The sequence below is a fragment of the Oryctolagus cuniculus genome, chromosome 8, assembly GCF_051225735.1.
Source record: "Oryctolagus cuniculus isolate XC-2025 breed Fujian yellow rabbit chromosome 8, ASM5122573v1, whole genome shotgun sequence".
In the NCBI taxonomy this organism is placed as follows: Eukaryota; Metazoa; Chordata; class Mammalia; order Lagomorpha; family Leporidae; genus Oryctolagus; species Oryctolagus cuniculus.
Window position 1 is genome coordinate 66,376,117 of NC_142874.1, and position 26,430 is coordinate 66,402,546.

A 26,430-nucleotide genomic window follows, 5' to 3' on the forward strand; every position below is an offset into this window, starting at 1 on the left:
TTCAAGACCCAGCTGCTCCACTTCCAATCCAGCTCTCTGCTATGGCCTGGGAAAGTGGCAGAAGATGGCCCAAGTTCTTGGGCTCCTGCACCCGCAGGGGAGACCTGGAGGAAGCTCCAGGCTCCTGGCTTCAGATCAGCACAGCTCCAACTGTTGCTGCCATCTGGGGAGTGAACCAACAGAAGGAAGACACCTCTCTCTCTCTCTCTCTCTCTCTCTCTGCCTCTCCTCTGTGTAACTCTTTCAAATAAATGAATAAATCTAAAAAAAAAAAAAGGAAGCAAATTAAAGGTTCTTTTAAAAATTAAGTTAAAATTTAAGGCTAAATAAATCAATCTACGCTGATAACTATCTTATATATTCAATGTGAGTCATTTCTCTTTAATTTTCTGATTACAAGGATGTTATTATAAACTGAAAGACAAAAGGCTTGAGGCTAGTGCATCTGGGAAATCAGTGAAAAATGGCCCCAGAGCTTGGCCCCTGCACCTATGTGGGAGACCCAGATGAAGCTACTGACTTTAGCCTGACCCAGCCCTGACCGTTGCAGCCATTAGGGGAGTGAACCAGTGAACAAAGACTCCTCTCGCTGCCTCTCTTTAACTCCACCTTTTAAATAAATCTTAAAAAAAAAAAAAAAAAAGAAGAAAGAAAGGAGGGAGGGAGGGAGGAAGGGAGGAAGACAAAAGGCTTTTGCCATATAGGATAACCAAAAGCAATTTATCTTCTAAGTAAACTACTCATGTGCATAATCAAGGAGAATGTACCAAGGCTGGACAAAATAATCAATATAAAATGAAAATAAAACAAGAATATAGACTCTAAGTATGTAAACACATAGAACAACGTTAACTGTACAAAATAGTGATCAAGATTCCTGGAAAGAAAGGTTTCTACAAAAATTAGGAATCTTTAGTTTTCTACATTTATTAATGTATAATTTTTGTTCCCTGACAGATGACTTAACATCTCAACAACAAAAATAGCTAACATACGTTGTAGCAGATAATATATGCAAGACATTAAAAGCATTTTATATACATTAACTCATTCTGTCCTCATTCTTGGATGAGGAAACTAAGGTTTAGGGAGGTTAAATAACTTGCTCAAAATATCAGTTTTTAATGTGCAGAGCCTGAATTCAAACCAGGCTATTAAGGTTCTCTATACAGTTTATGCTCTTAATCACTAAAGTTAAATATAATAAATCATTCATTTACTTACTTTAAGTTTTCCTTTGTTAAAAGCACAAACCGAGACCTGATAGGCAGAATGTCCCATATCAATAAATACTACATTTCTTGGTTTCTCATCTAGCGAGGGAAGATCCTGCTTATAAATTCCGTATGCTAGCGCAACTGTGTAAGGACAAAGAATCAGATCAATTCCAACACAGCAGTTCCTTGGAAAGTAAGAGCTAAGTCACTCTGATACTCTATTTTAATACGTAGAACAGTAACACATATACATAGCCTCAAAGTAAGGGAATCTTTTCATAAAGTGGTTATATCTAAATTGTATTTTCCCCACCCATTTGTAACTCTAAAAGTAATCATTCTTATAACCAACAAGACAATAGTTAACCTCCGCCAAACTGTTGTACTTCAAAGCAACAGGCTTATAAGAATCAAGATGTAATAGATTTTTTAAGAAATCTGCTTTGTAAGTTTTTGGGGAAAAAAACTATAACAGTATTTTTCTGACTGATTTCAAACTGCAAAGTGCTTACCTGCAGTAGTTTCATTCATCAGCCTTAAACAATTTAAGCCTGCAACCTGGGCTGCAGCCATCACAGATCTTCTCTCAGCATCAGTGAAAAAGCTAGGAATCTGGTATTTAAAAATAACAATTATTTTAGATTGATGTAATACATTTTACTGAAATAGTTCATCAGTTGAAAATGTTAAACTGCACTAAAATTTATGGACAGTTTAAGGCAAAGAATAATGTTTTAATCAAATAAGTGAGGAAAAACACTAGTGTTTACTTTTAAGTTGGACAATTTCTATATGGTAACGTTTTTATGTAAAGTGACTAATAAGGAGAGGTGTTCAGCACGGCACTTAAGAAGACACTTGGCACACTCACATCCCATATTAGAGTGCCTGGGTTCAAGTTTTGGCTCTGCTCCCATTTAAGCTTCCTCCTAGTGTGCACTCTGGAAGGTATGCAGGTGATAGCTCAAGTGCTTGGGTTCCTGCCACCCACGTGGGAGACCTGAGTTGAGTTCCAGGATCTTGGTTTTGTCCTGATGAAGCCCTGGTTGTTGTAGGCACTTGGAAGGTGAACCAGCCTTTCAAATCAATCAATCTTTTTTTTTTTTTTTTAATATTTATTTATTTGAAAGTCAGAGTGACACAGAGAGAGGAGAGGCAGAGAAAGAGAGACAGAGAGGCACACAGGCAGAGAGGCAAGAGAGAGAGAGGTGTCTTCCATCCAATGGTTCACTCCCCAACTGGCCACAATGGCCAGAGCTGTGCTGATCCGAAGCCAAGAGCGAGGAGCTTCTTCCAGGTTTCGCATGCGGGTGCGGGGACCCAAGGACTTGGGCCATCTTCTACTGCTTTCCCAGGCCATACCAGAGAGCTGGATGGGAAGTGGAGCAGTCAGGTCTTGAACCGGCGTCCATATGGGATGCTGGCGCTTCAGGCCAGGGTGTTAACCTGCTGTGCCACAGCGCCAGCCCCATCAAAAAAAAAATCAATCTTTAAAAAAATAAAATAATTAATAATATGGCAGGATTGCCAACTGCCAAAGTTTTGTTAATCTAAACATTTACTACAATAGTCTGGTCTGTTTTTCCATCTTTATATAATGAAAAATGGAAAACTCCAGATTCTGTTAAAATGAGATTAGTTAAGGATTAGTTAAGCATACTACAGTATATCCATATAATGGAATCTTATATAGCTGTTAGAATCAATCAGGTTCATGAGTTGTCAGGGAATGACATCTTAGTTTTATAAAAAAGAAAAAGAAACATGCATAGCATCATTCATTTTGTGTATGTACACAGAACGTGAAGATATATTCAGTTGTTTAAAAAAAATTTTTTTTTTTTATTTGAGAGGTAGAGTTAAAGACAGAGAGACAGACAGAGAGAAAGGTCTTCCTTCCGTTGATTCACTCCCCAAATGGCCACTACGGCCAGTGCTGCGCTGATCCGAAGCCAGGAGCCAGGTGCTTCTTCCTGGTCTCCCATGCGGGTACAGGGGCCCAAGTACTTGGGCCATCCTCTACTGCTTTTCCAGGCCACAGCAGAGAGTTGGACTGGAAGAGGAGCAACTGGGACTAGAAAGCCCATATGGGATGCCGGCACTGCAGGCGGAAGATTAACCAAATGAGCCATGGCACCAGTCCCAAATGGTTATATTTCCAAGGAGGGGAAATGTATCACAAGGAACTTATAATGAGCTTGTATTTCCTTAAAAACCATCAAAAAGTTAAATATATTTCTATTTAAAAATTAAGTAAACTCCAACTTAAAACTACTAAAGATTTATAAACAGTTCTATCAAACTAAATAGTACTTTGATTTGGCCCAAAGACAAATTTCTAAGAAGCCAATTATTAAGTATATACAAAATAACTTGGGCTCTCTCCAATTTTAGGTTTGAAGTAAGTAATCTCCAATTTTATTTTTTGAATGTAGAAGTCTCATTTAACAGATATAACAACACAAAAATAATCTCAACTTTGGTAAGTTTGCATATCCTATTTTGGTATTATCCTCCTGACAAAAACCTAAATTATAATGAATGATTAATTTATTAAGTACCAGATACATTTCTATCTACTAGGGATATAAAATAGTACACAAAACAAACACAATACTTGCCCTTTTAGAGTTCACAAGAGATCTATTTAATCAACCACAAAGTTAGTAATGGAAAAATGTCCGTATTACTCTGGACATTAATTTCTGATATTAAATTAAAAGTAAGGTTAGTTAAATAAATAGGAAGAAATCTGAATTAAAGACAGATTATTTTTGAAAAAATTGCATCATTTTGACACAAACTTTCAAGTAGATATGTAATTGAAGAGTTATGAACACAAGCTTGGGAATGAACTATCAGGTTCTAGCACTAGTTGGCTATTTTAACTTTGGACACGTTACTTCTCTTCACCTCATTTTTTAATCTATAAAACTGAGGTAATAATACCCTACCCTCATAGGGAGGTTCTGAGAATTAAATAGATTAACACATGTCTATAAATAATACCCAGTGAATGGTAAACTATTATTCACTATTACTAAATGTCTGAAAAACAAAATAGTAAGTTCTAATATTTTTCCCCTATTAAAAAGTTTCAAATGACTATGGCGCAGCTGTGAAGTTGCTGCTAGATTAGAATCTCAGCTAGTCTACTTCTGACCCAGCTTCCTGCAAATGCACCAGTATGTGAGGGACCCAGATTGTGTTCTGGGTTCCTGGTTTCAGCCTGGCCTGCCCTGGTTGTTGAGAGTAATTAGGGAGTGAATTAGGGAATTGAATGTGCTCTTCAAATAAAAAAAAATTAAACAATGAAAATGTAATAACTAAATTCACTGAAGAGTTCATAATCTGGTTCTATTTTTCTGAAGACACGACACTCTTACATAGTCAAGTTTAACAGTAAACATATTCACATTTAAATGACAACATGTGACTTAAAAACTAGTTAACAATAGTTAATGAGATCTTAAGAGAAAAGGCAGGGTAAATAAATGTTTTGCTTATAATCTTTGAAGAAAGATCTCTTTTCCTCTGAAATAAAATTTATATATAAACTTCAGATTCCCAACTAGGAATTCTCAACTTTGGTTGAAACTAAGGTCTTTTAGAGGTGGGAAGTAAAGTGCTCCTTGAGGAGACTTTTACAATAAGTGACATAAATAATTACATGCATTGGCTTTTAAAGATTCACTGATTATCACAACTGACTTTATAGGACATTCAATCTTAAATTACACCAAATAAGATTATTAGAATACATACAAACACACACACACATTTTATAGGCAGAGAGAAGAGAGACAGAGCTCCCACCCACTGGTTCATTCTCCAAATGCCTGCAACAAATTGTGCATCAGGAACTCAATCCTGGTCTTCCACCTACGTAGCAAGGATCCAACTACTTGAGCCATCACCTTGTTTCCTGGGGTGTGCATTATTATCAGGAAGCTACAATCAGGAACAGAACTAGGTCTCAAACCCAGGCATTTTGATATGGGATGCAGGAATCCCAGTCAGCATCTTAACTGCTAGGCCAACTGCTTTCCCTGGTAATTTTTTTTTTAAAGGAAAACCCAAAAAGAACTTATGTTATTTACTGGATAAGGAGGACAGAAAGTGCCAAGGAAGAAAAATATTTCAATATACGTATACATTGGACAGTAAGATTAAAAGTGTTTGCTACTAACTGAAATCACACAGTCAGCCACTGGTTTCTTCAAAGCATTTTCTGAAGTCTCTTTAAGCTTGGCCAACAGCATTCCAGTAACTTGTTCAATTGCAAATGGTCTCTCTTCTTCTAGGTACCGCACCTAAAACCAGAAGTTTGATATTATTTAAAGAGCCATTTATTCATCCAACAAATATTTAGTGAGCATCTACTCTATAAATAAAATACAGTAACAAAGCAGTCATTGTTCAAAGAAGTTTTCTTTTAAAAAGTAATTCTTTTAAAAAGTAATTCTAGACTCAGCACTTCATAAAAAACAGGGACATCCTCTCACATTTCTGAGGTTCCAGTATCTTACACATAGTATTAAAAGAAGCAAATTATTTTCAGAAGTCTATCAACTCACATCTCTATTCCCAAAAAAGCATTTTTCGTCATTCATTTTCCAAGTGTGATACAGCTAATGATGAAGGAGAGAAAGATCACATACACAAGAACTCTCCCTGGGTTTAAAATGAAAACTTTAATCACACAGTTCAGGGGAAAGGAAATAAGAACACCAGAAAAAAAAAATCCTTGCTTTAAAAAATGAAATTTAATATATATATTATATTCCAAGGATTCTGGAGACAACAATGATAAAAGAGATACACATGAAATTAAAAATTATTTTTAAGACCAAATTGTTTATTTATATATAGGTTTAAGACTAGCTTCCATTTAGGCACATAAAATGAAACTTGACAGAGCCTCTTAACCAAGGAATACTGAGGGACTTCTGCTTTATTCAAATAATTAAAATAAAAAAATGTATAAGCAATACAAAGGTATCCTAGAGCCCACATAACTATATTTAATTCACTGAAGAAAAGGCTATGTTCTTTTACTTCTGGATCCCCAGTAGAATAAATAAAATAATTGTATTCTATAATACTAGCCTTTGGAAGAATTTTGAACTCTCTCAAGCAGCAAAATCTTTTTATGCATATGAATATGTATAAATATGTATACAAAATGATTTAAGATTTACTTTGAATCAGGCCTAAAATCAATATCCATTGGTTTCCAGATTGATTTATAAGTAAGTTAAAAATACTATGTCAAATTACTGCCTTTTTGCCAAGGAGCAGGGAGAAATCAAGTATATTGAGAAAAAAGAAAATGAATCAAATATCATTCTTTGTTCGACTATGAATGGCACAATAAAATGCTTCATTTTGTATAAGAATATTCAGAAAGTTAGAAGAAATAAACAAAGTATATTCAAACAAATCCACAAAAATAGATAAAATACTCGAGTTCAATTCTGAAAATTCTCAGCCTTCAAAAGATGAACACAGTTCAACACAGGACTGACCAACATTTTCATAGTCTTTTCAAGAAGCTTACAGATGCTCACTGTAAGTGCATAAAATTTGAATCATTCAAAAAATTAGGGTTTGGATTTCTTTAAAAACATTCTGTTTTTCTCAGTCTATTCACAAAGCATGATCTATTATCACTTAAAAATAAAAGCAAAAGGGGCCCAGTGTTGTGGCGCAGTGGGTTAACACCCTGGTCTGAAGTGCTGGCATCCCATATGGCCACCGGTTCGAGACCCGGCTGTTCCACTTCCTATCTAGCTCTCTGCTATGGCCTATAAAAGCAGTAGAAGATGGCCCACGTCCTTGGGCCCATGCACTCACATGGGAACCCTGGAGAAGGCTCCTGACTCCGGATCAGTGCAGCTCCGGCCGTTGTGGCCAATTGGGGAGTGAACCATCGGATGGAAGACCCCCCCCCCCAACTCTGGCTTTCAAATAAATAAATCTTTAAAAAAAAACTCTTTAAAAAAATAAAAGCAAAAAAATTTAAATAGCTTAAAGTCTAGAGTAGAATAAAACTGTTGCAGATTATCATCAATGGGGCTTATTATATATAAGGGCACTTCAAAATGTTCAAGTTGAGGGGCCAGTGCCGTGGCACAGTAGGTTAATCCTTTGCCTGCGGCGCCTGGCATCCCATATGGGCACTGGTTCTAGTCCCAGCTACCGCTTTTCCAGTCCAGCTCTCTGCTATGGCCTGGGAAAGCAGTAGAAGATGGCCCAAGCCCTTGGGCCCCTGCATCCACATGGGAGACCAGGAAGAGGCTCTTGGCTCCTGGCTTTGGATCAGCACAGCTCCGGCCATTGTGGCCATTTGGGGAGTGAACCAACAGAAGGACAACCTTTCTCTCTGTCTCTTCCTCTCACTGTCTGTAACTCTACCTTTCAAATAAATAAACAAAATCTTTAAAAAAAAATATTCAGGTTGATTTGGGTGCAAAATATTTCTGAAGTCCATATTCTGTTTCTTTAAATCAATTTTCCATGAACAACTTCAGGTGGTATCTAAAGGATATCAGAATAGTATTTTTTATCTCAGCTGTTGCCATCATAACCGATCCAACTTCCCCATTTAGGAATCCGTGCTTGACCTACAAACTTCCCCTAAAATATGGCTTCACATTTTGTCTACCTGTCTTTAACTTCTCATAGTGTCTTCCCTGAAATATTTTAGTAGTCTTCTTTATTTTATTTTTTTGACAGGCAGAGTGGACAGTGAGAGGGAGAGAGAGACAGAGAGAAAGGTCTTCCTTTTGCCATTTGTTCACCCTCCAATGGCCACCGCGGCCGGCACGCTGTGGCCAGCGCACCGCACTGAACCAGGTACTTCTCCTGGTCTCCCATGGGGTACAGGGCCCAAGCACTTGGGCCATCCTCCACTGCACTCCCTGGCCACAGCAGAGAGCTGGCCTGGAAGAGGGGCAACCCGGACAGAATCCGGCACCCCGACCGGGACTAGAACCTGGGGTGCCGGCGCCGCAAGGCGGAGGATTAGCCTAGTGAGCCGCAGAGCCGGCCAGTAGTATTCTTTTACAACATTTCATCATCTACCTCATCTAAAAATGGAAATACATGCATACCCATAATACACGTATTAAAGTAATTAAAATATTTAAATTACATAGCATAAAGGTCATACTTCTGGACTATGTTAAGTAGTTTTTCATATATTTACATGTGTGCTAATCACCACTATCTAAGTGTAGAACAATCTCTCACCCCAAAAGAAGCCTTGTTCTCACTGATAGTCACTTCTTTCCATTTCCCCTTTCCCTTAACTCTTAGCAACCACTAGTCTACTTTCTGTTTCTACAGATTTGCCTATTCTGGACACTCCACTTAGCAAATTTCCAAGGTTCACAGATGTTCACATGCTATATAGTACAGCATCAGTACTTCATTTCTTTTTTTCTTTCTTTTTTATTTTTTTGACAAGCAGAGTTAGACAGAGAGAGAGACAGAGAGAAAGGTCTTCCTTTTCCATTGGTTCACCCCCCAAATGGCCGCTACGGCTGGCATGCTGCAGCCGGCGCACTGCACCGTTCAGAAGCCAGGAGCCAGGTGCTTCCTCCTGGTCTCCCATGCGGGGGCAGGGCCCAAGGACTTGGGCCATCCTCCACTGCCTTCCCGGGCCACAGCAAAGAGCTGGACTGCAAGAGGAGCAACTGGGACTAGAACCCGGCACCCAAATGGGGTATGGGAGGATATGCATATGGGAGGCATAATGAAATGAAGGCGCCGGCCTTCATTTCTTCTTATGGCCAAATAATATTCCATTGTATAGTTGCAGATTCATTCATCAGTTGATGAACATTTGGCCTGTTTCTACTTTCTGGGTGTCCTGAATAATGCTGTCAGGAACATTTAATGTACAAGTTTTTTGCGGGGACATGTTTCAACCCCAGTATACATTTAAGAGTGGAACTGTTAATTCATATTGTAACTATGTGTTTTGAGATTTTTTTTCTATCCACAACTTATTATCTTAGGATGCAGAATTAAAAATCCATTATCTATCTCTCCTAGGAAGAAAATCTGCTTTAATACTTTTAATAGTTACAAGAGTCTTCTAAATTAGAAAAAATCCATTAAAGCAAAGTAACATACTTTTTGGGTCACTTATAAATCAGATATGCCTTTGCCTTTACCCATTAAAAACTGTTCATCTATTATTACAGTTATCCAAATAATAATTTTTCTCTTTGACAAAAAAAGTATTACTTGAAGTAAGCATTTAACCTAGTGATGAAGATACCCACATCCCACACTGGAGTGCCTGGGTTTGATTACTGCCTCTGGCTCCTCACTCCCACTTCCCGCAAATGAAGACCCTGGAAGGCAGTGGTAATTGGGTTTCTACCATTCACATGGTTCTGGCCCTAGTCTAGCCCAAGCTGTGGTGGTGGGAATTTGGGGAGTGAAACAGTGGTTGGGATTATTATTTGAATAATAATAACAACAGTGGTTGAGAGTATTATTTGTATTTAAAATATTATCTAAATTGTAATTTTTTGCATAATACTACATTATAAAAAATGCCTGTCACTTTGGTGTATATCTACTATATCCACAGGAAAATGATCAACTATAAAATACCAATAGCAATATTATCATATGTGATTTAATCTTCAGATTCAGATGTTTCTACTCTGGGACTGTAAAGCTTACCTTAACTCCTGCACTTCCATTAGGCATCTTCTGCAACTCATAGGGAAGCCTGATCCTTTCAGTCTGCACAATGGGATCATCAAATGATCGTCCATGAAGCTTTTTGAAGCCATGAATTGTATTTCTTACATTTGTGACTATCTGTTGGCAGTAAACAAGTATAATTTTCAATTACTTAATGAATGCAAAATAAACTACTGTCATTTAACTTGAGAACCATCAAGTCCCTTTATTGTACATAAGCAATTTCAGAATTACACACAAGCATTCATTTTGCTGGTCTCCAACTGATAGTAAAGTTATACAATTTGTACAATTAAAATGTATGTATCATAAGTGCTACTACCCCCAACCGAAATTCTCCTCCTATATTGGGAATTAATGCTTCAAAGGAGAATGAGCTAAATTTTAAAACTCTTCAGGTAAAATATCAAAACCTACCTACAATTTATCTGTCTGGTTTCCCTCAACACTTGTACTCTAGTGAATTATTATTTTTTATTTCTCTTATATCTTTACATTTTTATTTCTGTGTTTCTCATCCTCTCAACATCTAATCCTTTGTGAAATTTCTCATATACTAAGTATGTTGCTTCCATTGCTGAGAACTGCTTCTAGACTAGTAATTTAAAACACATGCTACATCATTCCATGTAGCATGATGTTCAGTGAAAGTGTCTTAAGTAGCTTAAGTTTTGGCAAAATTATTTCTTCAACTAGAACATTCAGTTTACCCTATTGAATATCGCTGTGATGTAACTGCTACTCTCTTATGGACTTTTAAAGCCAAATTTATCTTTAATTATGAAATGAAAACTACAAGAATGATGAATTACACATAAATCTCTTCTATACTTCATGAGAAATGATTTTGTAAGCTGCTTTCTTTAGAAACTATGATACTCTTAGAAAATCAGCCAGAATATGATATAAACAAGTGAAGGGGTTATTTTAGCACAAACTCAATATTTTTATGTACAATATAAAACTAGAAGAGAACACATTCATACATGGGGCAATTATAAAAGACAGCCTTAATACAAATCATAAGTGAAAGAAGATAACCCAGGTATATATAAGTTTTTGGTACTGGGAAGTAAGTCCAAGGAAAATCAATCTGTATCACAAGAAGTTAAAAGTCAATGTTCTACTCACAGCCATTTCAAATCCCTAGATATGTAAATCACTTAAACAGATTCCACATAAGTTGCTATAGCCACATTAGGTTATTTTGGAAATTAGTTCCTCCATTTTCCCCTCCCTTTTCTACCAAGACATTGCTTATCACTGAAGTGTATGTTTCTAGATAGAATATCACTCATAGGAAGTTACCATACAGGGAAAATCTGATGTTGCATTAGAGCACACCCTTCCTTTACAATTAAAATGTTTTTAAGACTTAAAATTCAAGGAATATTTTACATTCCACAACAAAGTATATCTGAAAAGCTACAAAGATGTTACATTTTTCTTCACTTTTTAAAAAATTCTTATCTATGTAACACGGAAACTTAGTTATCAAGATACAGTTAATTCTTCCCATAAGTCAAAATACAACATTAACAATTTACCTGGCTCTTAGCTGCATTCCCAATGGCTCGAGTTCTTGATCCCAAAGATATACAGGCCCTAAACAGAACAAAAAAAAAAGTTTGCTCCCATGATTTTTATCTAAAGATTTTATTATTTATTTGAAAGGCAGAGTTACAAAGAGAGAAGGTCACACACACACACACACACACACACACACACACAGAAAGGCAGACAGAGAGAATCTTCCATCTCATCTGCTGGTTCACTCCTCAAATGGCCGCAATGGCCAGGGCTGGACCAGGCTGAAGCTAGGAGCTTCATCTAGGTCTTCCACATGGGTGGCAGGGACCCAAGCACTTAGGCCATTTTCCTCTGCTTTCCCAGACTCATTATCAGGGAGCTGGATCAGAAGTGGAGCAGTTGAGGCCGGCGCCGCGGCTCACTAGGCTAATCCTCCGCCTTGCAGCGCTGGCACACCAGGTTCTAGTCCCGGTCAGGGCGCCAGATTCTGTCCGGGTTGCCCCTCTTCCAGGCCAGCTCTCTGCTGTGGCCAGGGAGTGCAGTGGAGGATGGCCCAAGTGCTTGGGCCCTGCACCCCATGGGAGACCAGGAGAAGCACCTGGCTGCTGCCTTCGGATCAGCGCGGTGCGCTGGCCACAGCGCGCTTGCCGCGGCAGCCACTGGAGGGTGAACCAACGGCAAAGGAAGACCTCTCTCTCTCTCACTGTCCACTCTGCCTGTCAAAATAAAAAATAAAAAAATAATAAAAAAAAAGAAAAAAAAAAGAAGTGGAGCAGTTGAGATATGAACCAGCACCCATATGGGATGTCAGCCCTGCAGACAGCAGCTTAACCCACTGTGCCATAGCACAGGACTCTATACTTCTATATTAATGTATTATGACCCTACTTTTCCTTATAAAAATGTAAAATAATACAGTCATATATTATTTTAAAATAGGTTATGTAAATCAACATTTCACATATTTATAAGACATTTTCATTTTATTTGGTGGGGAGGGAGAAAGAGAATGAGATAACTTCCATCCACTGCGTCATTCCCCTAATACACTCAACAGCCAGGGCTGGGCCAAGTTGATGCCAGGAGCTGGAACTGAATTAGGATCTTCCATGTGGGTGGCAGGGACCCAATTACTTGAACCATTATTTTTCTGCCTCCTAGTGTGCACATTAGCAAAAGTTAGAATGGAAGCAGAATATCTGGCACTTGAACCAGACATTCTCATATGGATGCAGGAACCCTGAGTGATGTCTTAGCCCTTGTGCCAAATGCCCTCACTTTCATATATTTTTAAACTTTGCTTAATAGTGGAATGATTGTCAGAATAAATGTCAGAATTTTTTAGATGTCCTAATAGCTGGCAATACTATGCTGGTACTCAAAAATGTTTTTCAAATTCCGCTGAGCTGTGACCTACCTTAAAGAAACAACTATATTCAATAAGGCAGTGCTGCTTTGATTCAAACCCCTGCTCTGCTTATTTAATGGTAGGGAAATTTGTTGAAACTGTGAAAATGGCATAATCATTATTTGTTCTCAGGTTCCTATTTGGAAGCAATGTTAATACCTTCTTGCAGGGCTTGTGAGGATTAAGTGTGAATCTGAGTACCTGCTTTGCATAATATCTGGCACATAATAAACATAATGTGATTGCTATTTTATCTAAAGTATGGATAATATTTTTATCAAAATACTATGTCATGTTATGATTCAAGAGAAATGTGTCCCCGATTTCAGTTATAAATAGAGGAAACAATCCAAACATTTATAGGCATGGTGCATATACAGTCACAGTTCTTGTTCTTGGAGAATTTATCATCTGTTGAAAAGAACCAATATATAGACTATACAGAATTATAAATGATATTAGCAAAGATTAGAATAATCACTTTTAAATAATAGAACTTGAAAAAAAAAAGGGGGTAAAATTTCACATTATCTGACTCATGGGAAAGGACATTCCTGGTATACAGGTACTGTTACAGTTTCAGTGTGATTTGAACTGAAAGTTCAAGTTCTAGAAGTTTGGTCCCCAGTGCAGATATTGAAGTGGTGGAACTTTGAAAAGGTGGGCCCTTAAAGGAGATGAACAGGTCATGTGGACACCACCTGCAAAAAGAATTAATGTCCTCAACAGTATGTTAGATCTCCTGTGACTGGATTAGTTCTCCAAGAAGGAAGACTGTCATAAGGGGAGGCCACTCCATAGGCCGTCTGTGTGCAGTTGACTCCCTTTTCACTTCTCCACCAGCCAGGTGATCTTCAACAGGATCCTAGTACCTCGTTGTTAATACTACTCATCCACCAGAATTGTGAGCCAAATAAACCTCCCTGTAAGTTACCTAACCTCAGATATTTGCCCCAGCAGCACAAAATGGGCTAAGAGAGGTATATTCTCAACATGACAGAGTCATCTCCTGAAGACTTCAGATCATGAACCTCCCCTGTAAAAGAACCCTTCAATGGTGCTCTGTCCCACAACGTAAAAGTTTAAAGTACCCCCAAGAGCCAATAAAGCCCTTCACAGTCTGGATGACGCTTGCTATTCAACACAGTCCCACTAAATTCCCTGCTATTGCCAATATTACGTCAAGTATGCTTCTGCCTTAGGGCCTTTGTACATGCTATTTTATCTTTCTGAACACTTCTACATACTTCCTTATGGCTTGCGTTCATTTCTTTCAGGTCTCTGCTCAATTGTCAGTTTGGAAGAGACATCTCTCCTGATGATCCTTTGTGAGCACACAAATATCATTTGCCTAATTTCATTTTTCTCCTCAGTATGGATCACCATCTGACTAATTTTTTCACTGAATTTATCTCCTTGCCAGAACCACATGAGGTTAATATACACCCACTGCCTTCTTAATTTACACTATCTAATATGGTAGCCACCAGCTACATCTGGCCAGCAAAATTTAAATTAACTAAAATAAAATATTCAGTTCTGGGACAGCGCTGTGGCGCAGCAGGTTAACGCCCTGGCCTGCAGCGCTGGCATCCCATATGGGTGCCGGTTCTGGTCCCAGTTGCTCCTCTTCCAAAACAGCTCTCTGCTATGGCCTGGGATAGCAGAAGATGGTCCAAGTCCTTGGGTCCCTGCACCCACATGGGAGACCCGGAAGAAGCTCCTGACTCCTGGCTTCGGATCAGTACAGCTCCTGCCGTTGTGGCCATCCAGGGAGTGAACCAGTGGATGGCAGACCTCTCTCTTTCTACCTTTCTCTGTAACTCTTTCAAATAAATAAAATAAATCTTCAAAAAAAAAAAAAATTCAGTTCCCCAGGACTAGTTATGCTTCAGGTGCTCAAAAGCCACATATATCTTGAGGATTTACAGAGAACAAAATATACATAGAACAGATACACAGAACAGAAAGTTCTTCTGGAAAGCACTGACCTAGATCACTGCCTGGTACATAAAAGGTATTTAACGAATAGGATGGCTTCTAAGGATAGCACTTATTTGGAGACTAGGAATAATACAACCTGGCTAGTTTCACATGACAGTCTGTTAATACCCAGGCCAGACTATATAGGATCTCATAGTCCAGATTATAAGTTTGATATTTATTCAGTAGGTAACAGGACTTCATTAACTATTTTTAAATAATGGAGAGGATACCATATGTTAATATGTAATACAAACTGGAAAAGCAATATCCAACAGCAGTGTTTATTAGGGGCTGAACAAATCACTGTTATGTTCAAAATTAATGGATTTTCATGGAAGGCAAACAGGTAAAAAGTTCATTCAAAAAAAGTTCATTCAGCAGATTTAACAGATGTTTGTTGAGTAATTGCTATGTCTGAAACTCTGTTAAGTTGCTACAGATAGAATGGTGAGGGGCAGAAGAAAGATGTGGTTTTGACACTCTTGGATCTTACAATGTTATATAAATACACAAATCAAAGTAAACTAGGTGCTACAACAGAACCAACAAAAGATGCCACCTCTTTGAGAGGCAGACTTACACATAGAGACAGAGAGAGAGATCGTCCATCCACTGCTTCACTCCCCAGATGGCTGTAATGGCTGGAGCTGGGCGATCCGAAGCCAGGAGCCTGGAGCTTCTTCCAGGTCTCCCACGTGGGTACAGGGGCCCAAGGACTTGGGGCCATCCTCCACTGCTTTCTCAGGCCATAGCAGAGTGCTGGATCGTTAGGGGAGCAACTGGGACTCAACCAGAGCCCATATGGGATGCTGGCACTGGAGGTGGCAGCTTTACCTGCTATGCCACAGCACCCGCCCCTCCAGATTTCCTTCAAAAAGATTTTAGAATCTTTTTGAATCATTAAGGTAAAAAATACTTGCCAAGAATTTTCAGAAAAAAAATTAGATACCTATTCTCTCAAAATTTTTACTCAATCTAGTAACATCAAGGGGACACCTTGTAACACAGATTGGGCTAATATAAAAATTCTTACAGAAAGAGATACAGTTTATACATACATACATATATATGTATTACAGCATAATCCATTTGTATTTTACTTTTTAAATACACTACTTCAACTACTATTTGGAAATTCCATTTTATACCTTAAACTTGGAAGACTTACAATGCAGGTTATATCTATAATATCCAATCTGATAGTGCCACTATTGTGGCACTAACAGATTCTTAGAAAATGCCACAAAATTCTAAACACACAAGACTTCTAAATGCCCCATGTTCCTTTTAGTAGGGGAGGAGCATAAAAATCAATGACACGACTTTAAGAAAATTATATCGGAAGGGCCAGCGCTGTGGCACAGAGGATTAAGCCTCCACCTGTGATGGTGAGATCCAATATGGGTACCAGTTCGAGCTCAGGTTGCTTCACTTCTGATCCAGCTCTCTGCTATGGCCTGGGAAAGCAACAGAAGATGGTCCAAATCCTGGGGCCCCTGCACCCACATGGGAGACCTGGAAGAACCTCCAGGCTCCTGGCTTCATATTGGCCCAGCTCCAGCCATTGTGGCCATTTGGAAAGTTAACCAGAGGATGGAAGATCTCTTTCTCTGCCTCTCTGTAACTCTGCCTTTCCAACAAATAAATAAATCTAAAAAAGAAAGAAAAGAAAGCAACCAAGAAAGAAAATTGTATCTGTTTTCTCTGAAATTTTAAGATTTATCAGGAGGGCTGGGACTGTGGCACAGTGGGTTAAGCTGCCACCTGCAATGCTGACATTCCATATGAGCTTAGTTTGAGTCCTGGATGCTCCACTTGAGATCCAGTGCCCCAATATGCCTGGGAAAGTAGCTCAAGATGGCTCAAGTGCTTGGGCCCCTGCCACCCACGTAGGAGACCTAGGGAGCTCCTGGGTTGCAGACATTTAGGGAGTGAACCAGCAAATGGAAAATGTCTCTCTGCCTCTCCCTCTCTAACTCTGCCTTCCAAATAAATAAATACATCTTTAAAAAAAAACCTCAAGATTTTCTGTCTCTCTTACAAATACCAAGCATGATTAGCTTGGAGAAAGCACTTAATACCAGAAGACTAAGAAATTTCTCACTCAAGAGGTTAGCACTCTGCATTTGCTTCCTTTCTAGTCAATCTCAACCAAGAATCTAAAATCTCTACATTTTACCACTTAAACTTTTAAAATAGCCTACTGTTTTTCTATTTTTCCTCATCAGCTCCATAAGATCACAATTACAAGTTTTAGCCTCTTTGCTATCACCCAGTAGAAGATAAAAAACATAATGGCTGAAATAATAATATAAGAGGGCAATCAAAAGATTTAGATCAAAGGGTCAGGCCCTTCCATTGCCAGTTAGGCTCTGCCTCAAATTGTCAACTACTGTGGAGTTTCACTTGCAGTTGAAAAGGTGTCCATAGCGAAGGATTTCTCAGCCTTGGGCATGACTGATATTTTGGGCCATATAACTAGGATCTTCACAGTGTCTCTGGACTCTACCCACTAGAGGCTCCCTTTTATGCCCTAGTTGTGACAACCAAAATATTTCCAGATATTGTCAGTTGTTCCTTAGAGGGCAAAATACATGCAACTGAGAACTAGTACCCTAGGTTATTATTTCCAAAACAGCAGCCTGTGAAACACAACACCTTCGAAGTTTAAATAAGCTTGATGAGACATCCTTTTCTTGGAGAGTTTCAATGTTTATGTATAAATTAAAAGATCTGGAAGTTTTGCAGTGAATAAACTATCTGAATATTGTTTCAAAAACTTACTATCTGGAAAAAATGTTACCTTAAAAAGGGGAAGAGGGAAGAATATTCTCCAAAGTATTCATTGTTGTTATTTGTTTTTTGATTGCTACTTAAAAAATTTGACTTCTAGGCACATACCATTTAGTGAGAGATTGCAACCATTCATTAGGAACAAAGGATTAAACAAACACATGAAAGTTTCCAAATGCTTAATAAACATAATTCATACATAAATCAGCCTATAATTTGAAATCATGAACAGAAATTATACATTTACATAAGCCAACAAAATATTAAAAAGCTGATTAGGTACATTAAGTACATTTTTTAAAGACTTATGTAAGATATATTTATTAGAAAGGCAGAGTCACTGGGTACATGCTCCCCACGTAGGATCTCTGTCCTTAATGTGTTTTACTATGAAACTTAAAAACAACACTGCTAGTCGAAAAATACCCTATACCTTGTGCGGTTGTGTGAGTGCAGCCTGTTGAAATCCTTGCTTAGTATATACTAAGTTGATCTTCAGTATATGAAGGTAATTGAAAATGAAACTTGATGAAGGGCGGGATGGGAGAGGGAGTGAGAGAGGGGAGGGCCACGGGAGGGAGGGAGGTTGGGGGGGAAGCCACAACAATACAAAAATTGCACTTTGTAAATTCATATTAAATAAAAAAATAACTACATAACAAACAAAAAAAAAGAAAAAAAAAAGAACTTAATACTTTACCCTTTTAGTATTTTTTATGTTCTACTTAAAACTATTGGTTGAACTCTGTAATTAATACACAATTACTCTTAGGTATTTAATTAATGCTATAACTAATACTCAAATAGTATTTTATACTTTGTGTTTCTGTGTGGGTGCAAACTGTTGAAATCTTTACTTAATATATGCTAAATTGATCTTCTGTATATAAAGATAATTGAAAATTAATCTTGATGTGAATGGAAGGGGAGAGGGAGTGGGAGAGGGGAGTGTTGTGGGTGGGAGGGAAGTTATGGGGGGGGGGAAGCTATTGTAATCCATAAGCTGTACTTCGGAAATTTATGTTCATTAAATAAAATTTTTAAAAAAATGAACTAAGGAAAAAAAAAAAAAAAGACAGGCAGAGTGACAGAGAGTGAGTGAGAGAGAGAGGGAGGGAGGTAGAGGGAGATAGAGATCTTCCATCCACTGGTTCACCTCCCCAAATGCCCATAACGGCTTGGGCTGGTCGAGGCCAAAGCTAGGAGGCCCCAGAACTCCATCTGGGTCTCCCACTTGGGCAGCAGGGGCCTCAGTACTTGGGCTATCTGCTGCTTTTCCAGGAACTTTAGCACAGAGCTGGATTGGAAGTGGAGCAGTCAGGACTCTGATAATGGGATGTCAGCATCCCAAGTGGTGGCTTAACCTGATGAGCCACAAAGTCAGCCCCTAAATAAGTAGACGAAGAGAAAGAGAGAGAGGGAGATAAATCTTCCATCTGTTGGTTCACTATCCAAATGCCTGCAACAGCCATGGGTTCCAGGCTGAAACCAGGAGCCAGGAACTGCATTTGGATCTCTCACGGGGGTGGCAGGGGCCAAAATAGTTGAGCCATCTTCTGCTGCCTTCCTAGGAACTTTATTATGGAAGTAGACCAGAAGTTGAGTAGCTGGGACTCAAACAGGCACTCTGATATGGGATGCTGGCATCGCCAGCAGCAGCTTAATCCACTGTGCCACAACACTGGCCCTTAAATACATTAACTATTACATTAAATATATTATTTGTAAAACTGACCTTAAAATTCACCTAGTTCAAATAAAGTATCAATGCACGGTATTTTTGGAATTCTTTTGATTATGACTGCCTAGAAAAGGATTTGCAAACTACCACTGGTCACCTATTTTTGTAAATCAAGTTTTATGATGTTCATTAATTTGCACTTTAATGACCACATATTAAAAAGACTATCAAGAGGGGCCAGGTGTGGTACAGCAGGTTAAACCTCCACCTGCAAGGCTGGCTTCCCATACTGGAATGCCAGTTTTAGATCCAGCTCCCTGCTAATGAGCCAAGTGAAAGCAGGGGAAGATGGTCCAAATGCTTGGGTCCTTGCCACTCATGTGGGAGACCTAGATGGAGTTCTAGGTTCCTGGCTTTGGCCAGTTGCAGCCATTTAGGAAGTGAACCAGTGGATGGAAGACCCCTCTGAAGTTCCTTCTCTCTCAATGTCACCCTGTCTTTCAAATAAGGTGGGTTTTTTTTGTTTGTTTGTTTGTTTTGTTTTTTAATTTATTTTAAACTCAAAGTAACAGAGAGAGATCTTCCATCTGCTGGTTCACTCCCAAATGGCTGTAACGGCTGGTGCCGGGCCAGGCTAAAGCCACAACCCAGGAGCCAGAAGCTTCTTCTAGGTCTCCCACAAGAGCCACAGGGGTCCAAGGACTTGGAACATCTTCCTCTTTTCCCTGGTGTGTTAGCAGGGAGCAGGATCAGAAGTGGAGCAGCCGGGACTTGAACTAATGCTCATATGGGATGCTGGCATTGCAGGTGGAGGCTTAACCTGCTGTGCCACAATGCCGGCCTCTCAAAGTAAAATCTTAAAAAACAAAAAGACTATCAATAATATGTTAAAGTTTTAAAATCATAAAATATATGTATTATATAATTTGCATTAATCATTCCTTGGCTCTCAGAACTTTTCAAAATTTCTTGCTCATAGTATCAAAGCTGGAGATTAATTTTTTCCTTTAAATAATATTCATATTAAAAAGATTTTTCATGTAGTAGCTCTGACCTAAAGTGTAAGCCCCTTGCTCTTCCACTCTGCAAATTTGATAACAAGAAAAAAGCAAAGTTGTTTGCTGAATATTTCTCAGTAGGAAGTAATCTGAAACATCCCATGTTTAGCAATGGAATACTTCACAGTTATTAAGAATGTGGATTAGAGCCATATGTAAAACTTAGAGAATGTGATCACAATATGATTTGAAAAAAAGCAATTTGCAAAACCTATATAATATTTTGTATAATTGTGTTAAAAGCAAAAAAAAATCCCAGATATGTGCCTATAATCACATCCTTGTATAACTACAAACACACACATTATAAACTTTCAGGAGGTGGTTTAGAAGAGACAAAGGGGAAAATTTTATATAATTCTTTAGCATTTAAAATATTAAACCAAAGTTAATATAAGCTAATAGTAAAACAAACAAAACCAATTTTTTTCCTTTAAACGTTTTTATTTTAAATTTTTTAATTAATTTTAAACAAATTCCATATAGTTCATAAGTACAATTCTAAGAATATAATGATATTCCCTCCCTGCCTTCCACCCTTCTTCCCTCTTTTATTTTTGAGATAACATTTTAAATTTACATTACAGTAAAAAGGCTTAATGTTTCACCAAATAAGTGTAACAAGTAAAAAGCAAAACGATTCTAGTTTAGTGGGAATACAGGCAAGGGCTATAAATAACTGAATGGGAAAAAGAACATTTCACTCATATACAGTAAATTTTAAAGTAATCACAAATCATTACAACTATGGTAGTATAACATTTTTACCCATTCAAAACCAACAGTTAGGGTAACAAATATTTAAACAGAAAAATGTAAAAGCCTCCCTGTGCCTTCAGACTGCCATCACCATCACTATAAAAGTCCCTACTACCAATCTTATAGACATGATTAACCTTTGGAGTTTTGCATTTTCTATGTGCAGTTATTTCTAACATACTAAGTGTTTGCTGCTTTTATGAATTAAGGAAGATATCGCACACATCTGAGAAACAGTGTTTAAAAAGTATTTCTCCCCTTTTCTAGTTTACTCATATACTAGTTAAAAAATAGGGAAAAGGTAATTAAGAAAAAATTGAATATTTAATCTGTGATAATAGATTTTTGATAAAACCAACAATACACCTATCAGAAACTAATAACTTCATTAAAAAACAATATTCCTTACTATAAGATGTTACATGTGTGAAATTAATCACCTTGATAAATTAAAACCTGTGATGGAAATTCCAATCTGCACACATCTATACTTAACTGAACAATACAAACATGTCTAAGGCCTTAAAAATGTGTCCTTAGTAATTCTACTTGTATGAAGTTAATTGAAGAAATTAAAGATTGAAAATTTAGATTGCTATTGAAGTACTATTTACAAAAAAATCATAAACAAACAAAATATCCAATAGAGGATGGGTTAATCTAATGACTATAAAAACATTAAAACTGGGGCCTGTGCTGTGGCGTAGTGGGTAAAGCTGCCACCTGCAGTGCCAGCATCCCATATGGGCGCCAGTTTGAGTCCTGGCTGCTCCACTTCCAATCTGACTCTCTGTTATGGCCTGGGAAATTAGTGGAGGATGGCGCAAGTTTTTGGGTCACCGCACCCATTGTGGGAAACCTGGAAGAAGCTCCTGGCTCCTGGCTTCAGACTGGCTCAGCTCTGATCACTGTGGTCATTTGGGGAGTGAACCAGCAGACAGAAGACCTCTCTTACTGTCTCTGCCTCTCTGTAACTCTTCCTTTTCAAACAAACAAATAAATCTTAAAAAAAATTAAAACTAATAGTATAGCAGTATGTCTTACGTAGGAAGAGGTTACCAGATAGAATATAAAGTATATTTTCTTCTTCCCTTAGAAAATACACACAGAAAACCACTTTACATTTTATTTGTGAGTGGAAGAATTACAATTTTTTTATTTCATCATTTAATATGCTTGCTATTTTTCTACAAAACATTTATTTTTAGGTTAATAATTTTTAAATAAGAATGCTCAGAGAAATATTTTTTCTCTTCAATATATGAATTGATGTTAATCTCTTTCATCTTCTTCAACTTATGCAAGAGATAAGACGCTAGTAGTAGGAACTTCAAAACATTTGTGGAAAATGTAGGCAAAAGCTTATTTTGGTGCAAAAAAGTCTTGAAATTCATGCACATGAGAGATCTTCAAAAAGTTCAGGAAAATGAATATTGAAAATGAACAATGTGAAAATTTTGTGGTTCAAAATTTTTTTCACCAAAATAAACATTTCTTAATTCTTTTTTCATAAACATTTTTAATTTTCCTTAAACAAGCGCTCTAACTTTACAAAAGGTAAATGTGGAGAGTAAGATGTACTAGTTGGCTTTGGTTCTTTAATTTTAGGCCAAACTTAAATAATCCTTTTTCATTAAGTTGTCCTTGGTTTACATACGAATCTGTGTATACATAGTCATATATGTTAAAAAAAAGGAACAAGTGTGAGAAAGCATAGATGCAGATACTGAAAGCAACTAAAACATTTCCTTTCTCTTTTCATAAGGATTCTTCTATAATGTACTTCCCATGTTAGAAATACCTTTCATTTGACCCTGATTATCAGCAACTAGAATATGGAATGCATTTTTTACAAAGCTTATTTATATTTGTTATTAAATGCTGTGATGTATTAGAAGAGTTAAGATGCTTGAATAGTTATTCTTTTTGCATTAGGCACTCAAAAAAATGAATACAGGTCCTGGTACCAGGAAGGGCTACCTTCTCCCTTAATGATTTAAACCCCACAAAGTAAATACACAATACAAGAGAGTCAGACTACCATGAAGCACCTGTTTCATTTACAGCAAAAGCTATACTCCTCAGGTAAAGGACAGGGCACAGCCATGGAGACAAGAGCAGTTATTGATGCAAGCTAAGTGAGAATATGATCCCTCCACCTTAAAAACTTTCTACTTCGGATTAGGCTCATTAGATATTAGTATTGAGTTTCTGACACACACATCAGAAATATCACACCAAATCTCAATCACACAGAATCAGTCAATATGCCTAAGTGCCTACAAGTAGTATCAAAGAGACCCCTAGAAGAAGGTCTAATTTTTAAGAATCCTGGGACAAAGTCTGGCCACGCTCTGTAAGGAGTCATGGGCTCACTACCTAGGAGATATGTGAACCTGGAAATGCAGTAACTTTCTTATATTTCTGGTTTCTGATCATTCAGGATAAGATTTTTCAGGTCTAGGCGAATGTCCACTGTACCTCTTACTTTTTTTCTATAGACTGAATCACTGAAGCCAAAGACTGTCTCTATTAAAGTCTACTCTGCTCAAAAAGGGAGGGTGGAATCTCCTGGTCTTTTTTGGCTGAAGACCATATCTGATGAGAGATTCACAGGTAGTCCACAATTATTGCTTCCACTATTCATTGAGCATAAAATCCAGAAAAGATAAGGAGCAACAAAGTGCTCAAACAGTACTATCAGCATTATCTGACTTATGCCAAATTTGAGGATATAAACATCTGCAATTTCAATAGCAGAAATATAATGCATACATCGAGATGAAGTAGTCGGTCATCTAGAATATTCTTGGAAAGAAATCAAGTCACAGACTGCAAGTACTTGTCAATACCTCCAGCCACGTTTTTAAACTATCCATAAAACTGTGAAAGTTTAGGCATTTAAACATGATTTAATGCCAATCGTGGTTAGGATTATTCTATTTAAACTACTGCATTTTGGGTCATTCAGAAGGGTCCGATCAATACATTCAATCACCTTTCCATAAAAAGTAACACATTAACAGTTGATTTCCCCACAAAATTACCGGTAACAGGAGTCTACAATAAGAAGCCAGTTTTTCATATCCCAGTATTAATTATACTCATTATTCTTTGCCAACAAACTTCCTAGACCAGAGAGCAACAGAACATGTGGAAACACGTTTCCATGACATAACGCCACTCCTTGTAAGTCTTTCAGTTAAATGTTCATAATAGACTCACTCCACAGTCATGTTTATACAGGCTAGCAGCCTCCGACTCCTCAACCATTCACTCGTTAGAAATTCGCTTTCGGTAGGATTGAACTCCACCGCTTTCCATTAACAGAAGGGCATTCCCAGGGCCAGGAGGCCAGCGGCTCCCACTGTGAATCTCTGCCCTAGCAACGCCTCAGTAACACAGGGCCGTCGAAACCAGTCTGCTCACCTCCAATCCTAAACACACTGGGTTTTGTAAATCCCCACGGGTCTCCCCGCTCCCTTCCCCACAAATGGCCTTTCGGGGTCAGAGGAACTTGCATTTCATTTTCATCTTCACTTCTTACTTTCCTGGGAGAAAGCTGCCGGCGGAGACGCCGGGAAGGGAGGAAGGACAGAACGCAGAACTCTACTTAGCTGGGGAGTGGGGGCGGGGGACGCCAGCGGGATAATCCCACACAAACCCCACTGGAGGGAACCCGAACCCCTTCTCCCACGTTCCGGACGCCCAGGCGGTCCCACACCACCCCCTTCCCCGCGACCTAACACAGACGCTCTGGGGGAGAGCGGCGGGGGGAGGCAGGGGTGTGCGGTTCGGAGAGGAGAGATGTGCAAGTAAGTCCCTTGTCCTTGAACGCAAAGCAGCTTTGCTGGCGAGCAAGTCCGGCTGCCACCTGGGGCCGCCAACCAGCGGTCTCCAGGGATTGCAGCTGATGGGCTGCACCTGTCATCTCGGGGTTCGGCAAGCATCAGGGGACAATCCGAGGGAATCAGCGGGCAGGAGAAACACAAGGGCGGGACAAAGTGTTTCTTAGGGTCAGGGTTATGACCACAAGAGGCACTTACGGGGTACACCTGTCGCTGTACTCATTGGCGATGGTCTCAATGCCGCCACTCCTCGCTACGGCGATGTAGCAGTTGAGAAAGCCGAGGTCAATGCCAACCACAGACATCCCGCCGCCTAAAGGTCGGGGGGCTAGTGCAGAAGCCTCCGCCGAGGGCACCGCGTCCGCTTCCGAGCTGCTGCTGCCGGGATTGCCACTCCTAATGAGAAGCAAGGGAGAAATGACCCCAAGTCGCTACGCAGAAAATCTAGGGCAGAGCGCCGGGAAAACGCGGAGTGGGTAGAGGCCGCCCGCGCCGCCAGCTCCGCCGCGTCCCGCCGGCTAGGTCCCTCTCCACTGCGGTTCGGCCGCCTCCAACCGGCAGTTACTGAGATCTGCGCCTGCGCGCTCAGCCGCCGGGGAGGTGCGCGAGCCGCGGCTCAGCGCCCGAGGCTGCTCGGAGCCTACACTTCGGCTGCTTCCGTCAGCGCTCGGGCAACGGCCGCCCGAGGAGCTGCGGGTTCGAGAAAGATCTGGAAAATGGAGGCAGCTGAACCAGCCGGGGGCGGGAGGCAGGGGAAGGGGGGGCGGGGGCGGGGAGGACCCGGGAAGCGAGGAGGAAGGGAAGCGGCGTTGGCTTGCTTGGCCTTCGCACGGCCAAGGCCCCTGCCTTGGGCTACGTGACAGGCACCGGCCGTTTGCACTCGTGTTTTTGCGCACCCTTGTAGGTGGTTTAGGCAACTTGAGGCGTGCCTGTCACGGCGCAGGATGCTGCTGAGGCTCGGCCGACGTGGGGCGTCCGAGCGACAGAAGCAGCCTCCTCGCCCCCTACCTTCCCTTCGCGGGGCCCTCTCAGCCCGGAAACCCACCCGCCGGCCTCGCCGCCCCGAGGGGCCCATGTGCCGCCCGCGGCGCGTTCCGCTGCGCGGCGCGAGGCCTCGGCGCCCGCGACTGCGGGCTCTGTGAGGTGGCGCCCATTGTGCGGTGCCCAGGCCGCGCCGCGCCCCCGCCCCCGGGCTGCGGGTGGTCGCGGAGCCGGGCGGGGCGGGGGAGGAGGAGGGGGTCCTCAGCGCAGAACAAACTGCTGTCCGCTGTGGAAGCGCGATGAACGCGTTTTAGGTTGTTTTTAATCCAAACTTTTGCCAAGAAATACAACTTTTCCCGTCACCCATCTTCCTTTCTCACATGCTAGAAGATGCAGCCTTCGCCCGTTAACCCTTCCCTCTGAAAACTAGTTTTACAGTAAA

The 26,430-nt window shown here is 39.7% G+C and overlaps 1 protein-coding gene across 1 annotated transcript in view; it reads right to left on the reverse strand.

The window, feature by feature from the left end:
• The window catches only part of HSPA4L (heat shock protein family A (Hsp70) member 4 like), a 62,376-nt gene extending 36,782 nt beyond the window's left edge, over positions 1–25,594 (reverse strand). The window contains exons 1-6 of the mRNA XM_002717242.6: positions 25,206–25,594; positions 11,492–11,549; positions 9,921–10,061; positions 5,408–5,530; positions 1,730–1,829; positions 1,225–1,358 (exon numbers count right to left, since the gene is read on the reverse strand). Of these exons, the coding sequence (XP_002717288.1) occupies positions 1,225–1,358; positions 1,730–1,829; positions 5,408–5,530; positions 9,921–10,061; positions 11,492–11,549; positions 25,206–25,312 (663 nt within the window). The 5' untranslated portion in view covers positions 25,313–25,594. The remainder of the gene's footprint in view (positions 1–1,224; positions 1,359–1,729; positions 1,830–5,407; positions 5,531–9,920; positions 10,062–11,491; positions 11,550–25,205) is intronic.
• Positions 25,595–26,430: the final 836 nt, after the last annotated feature.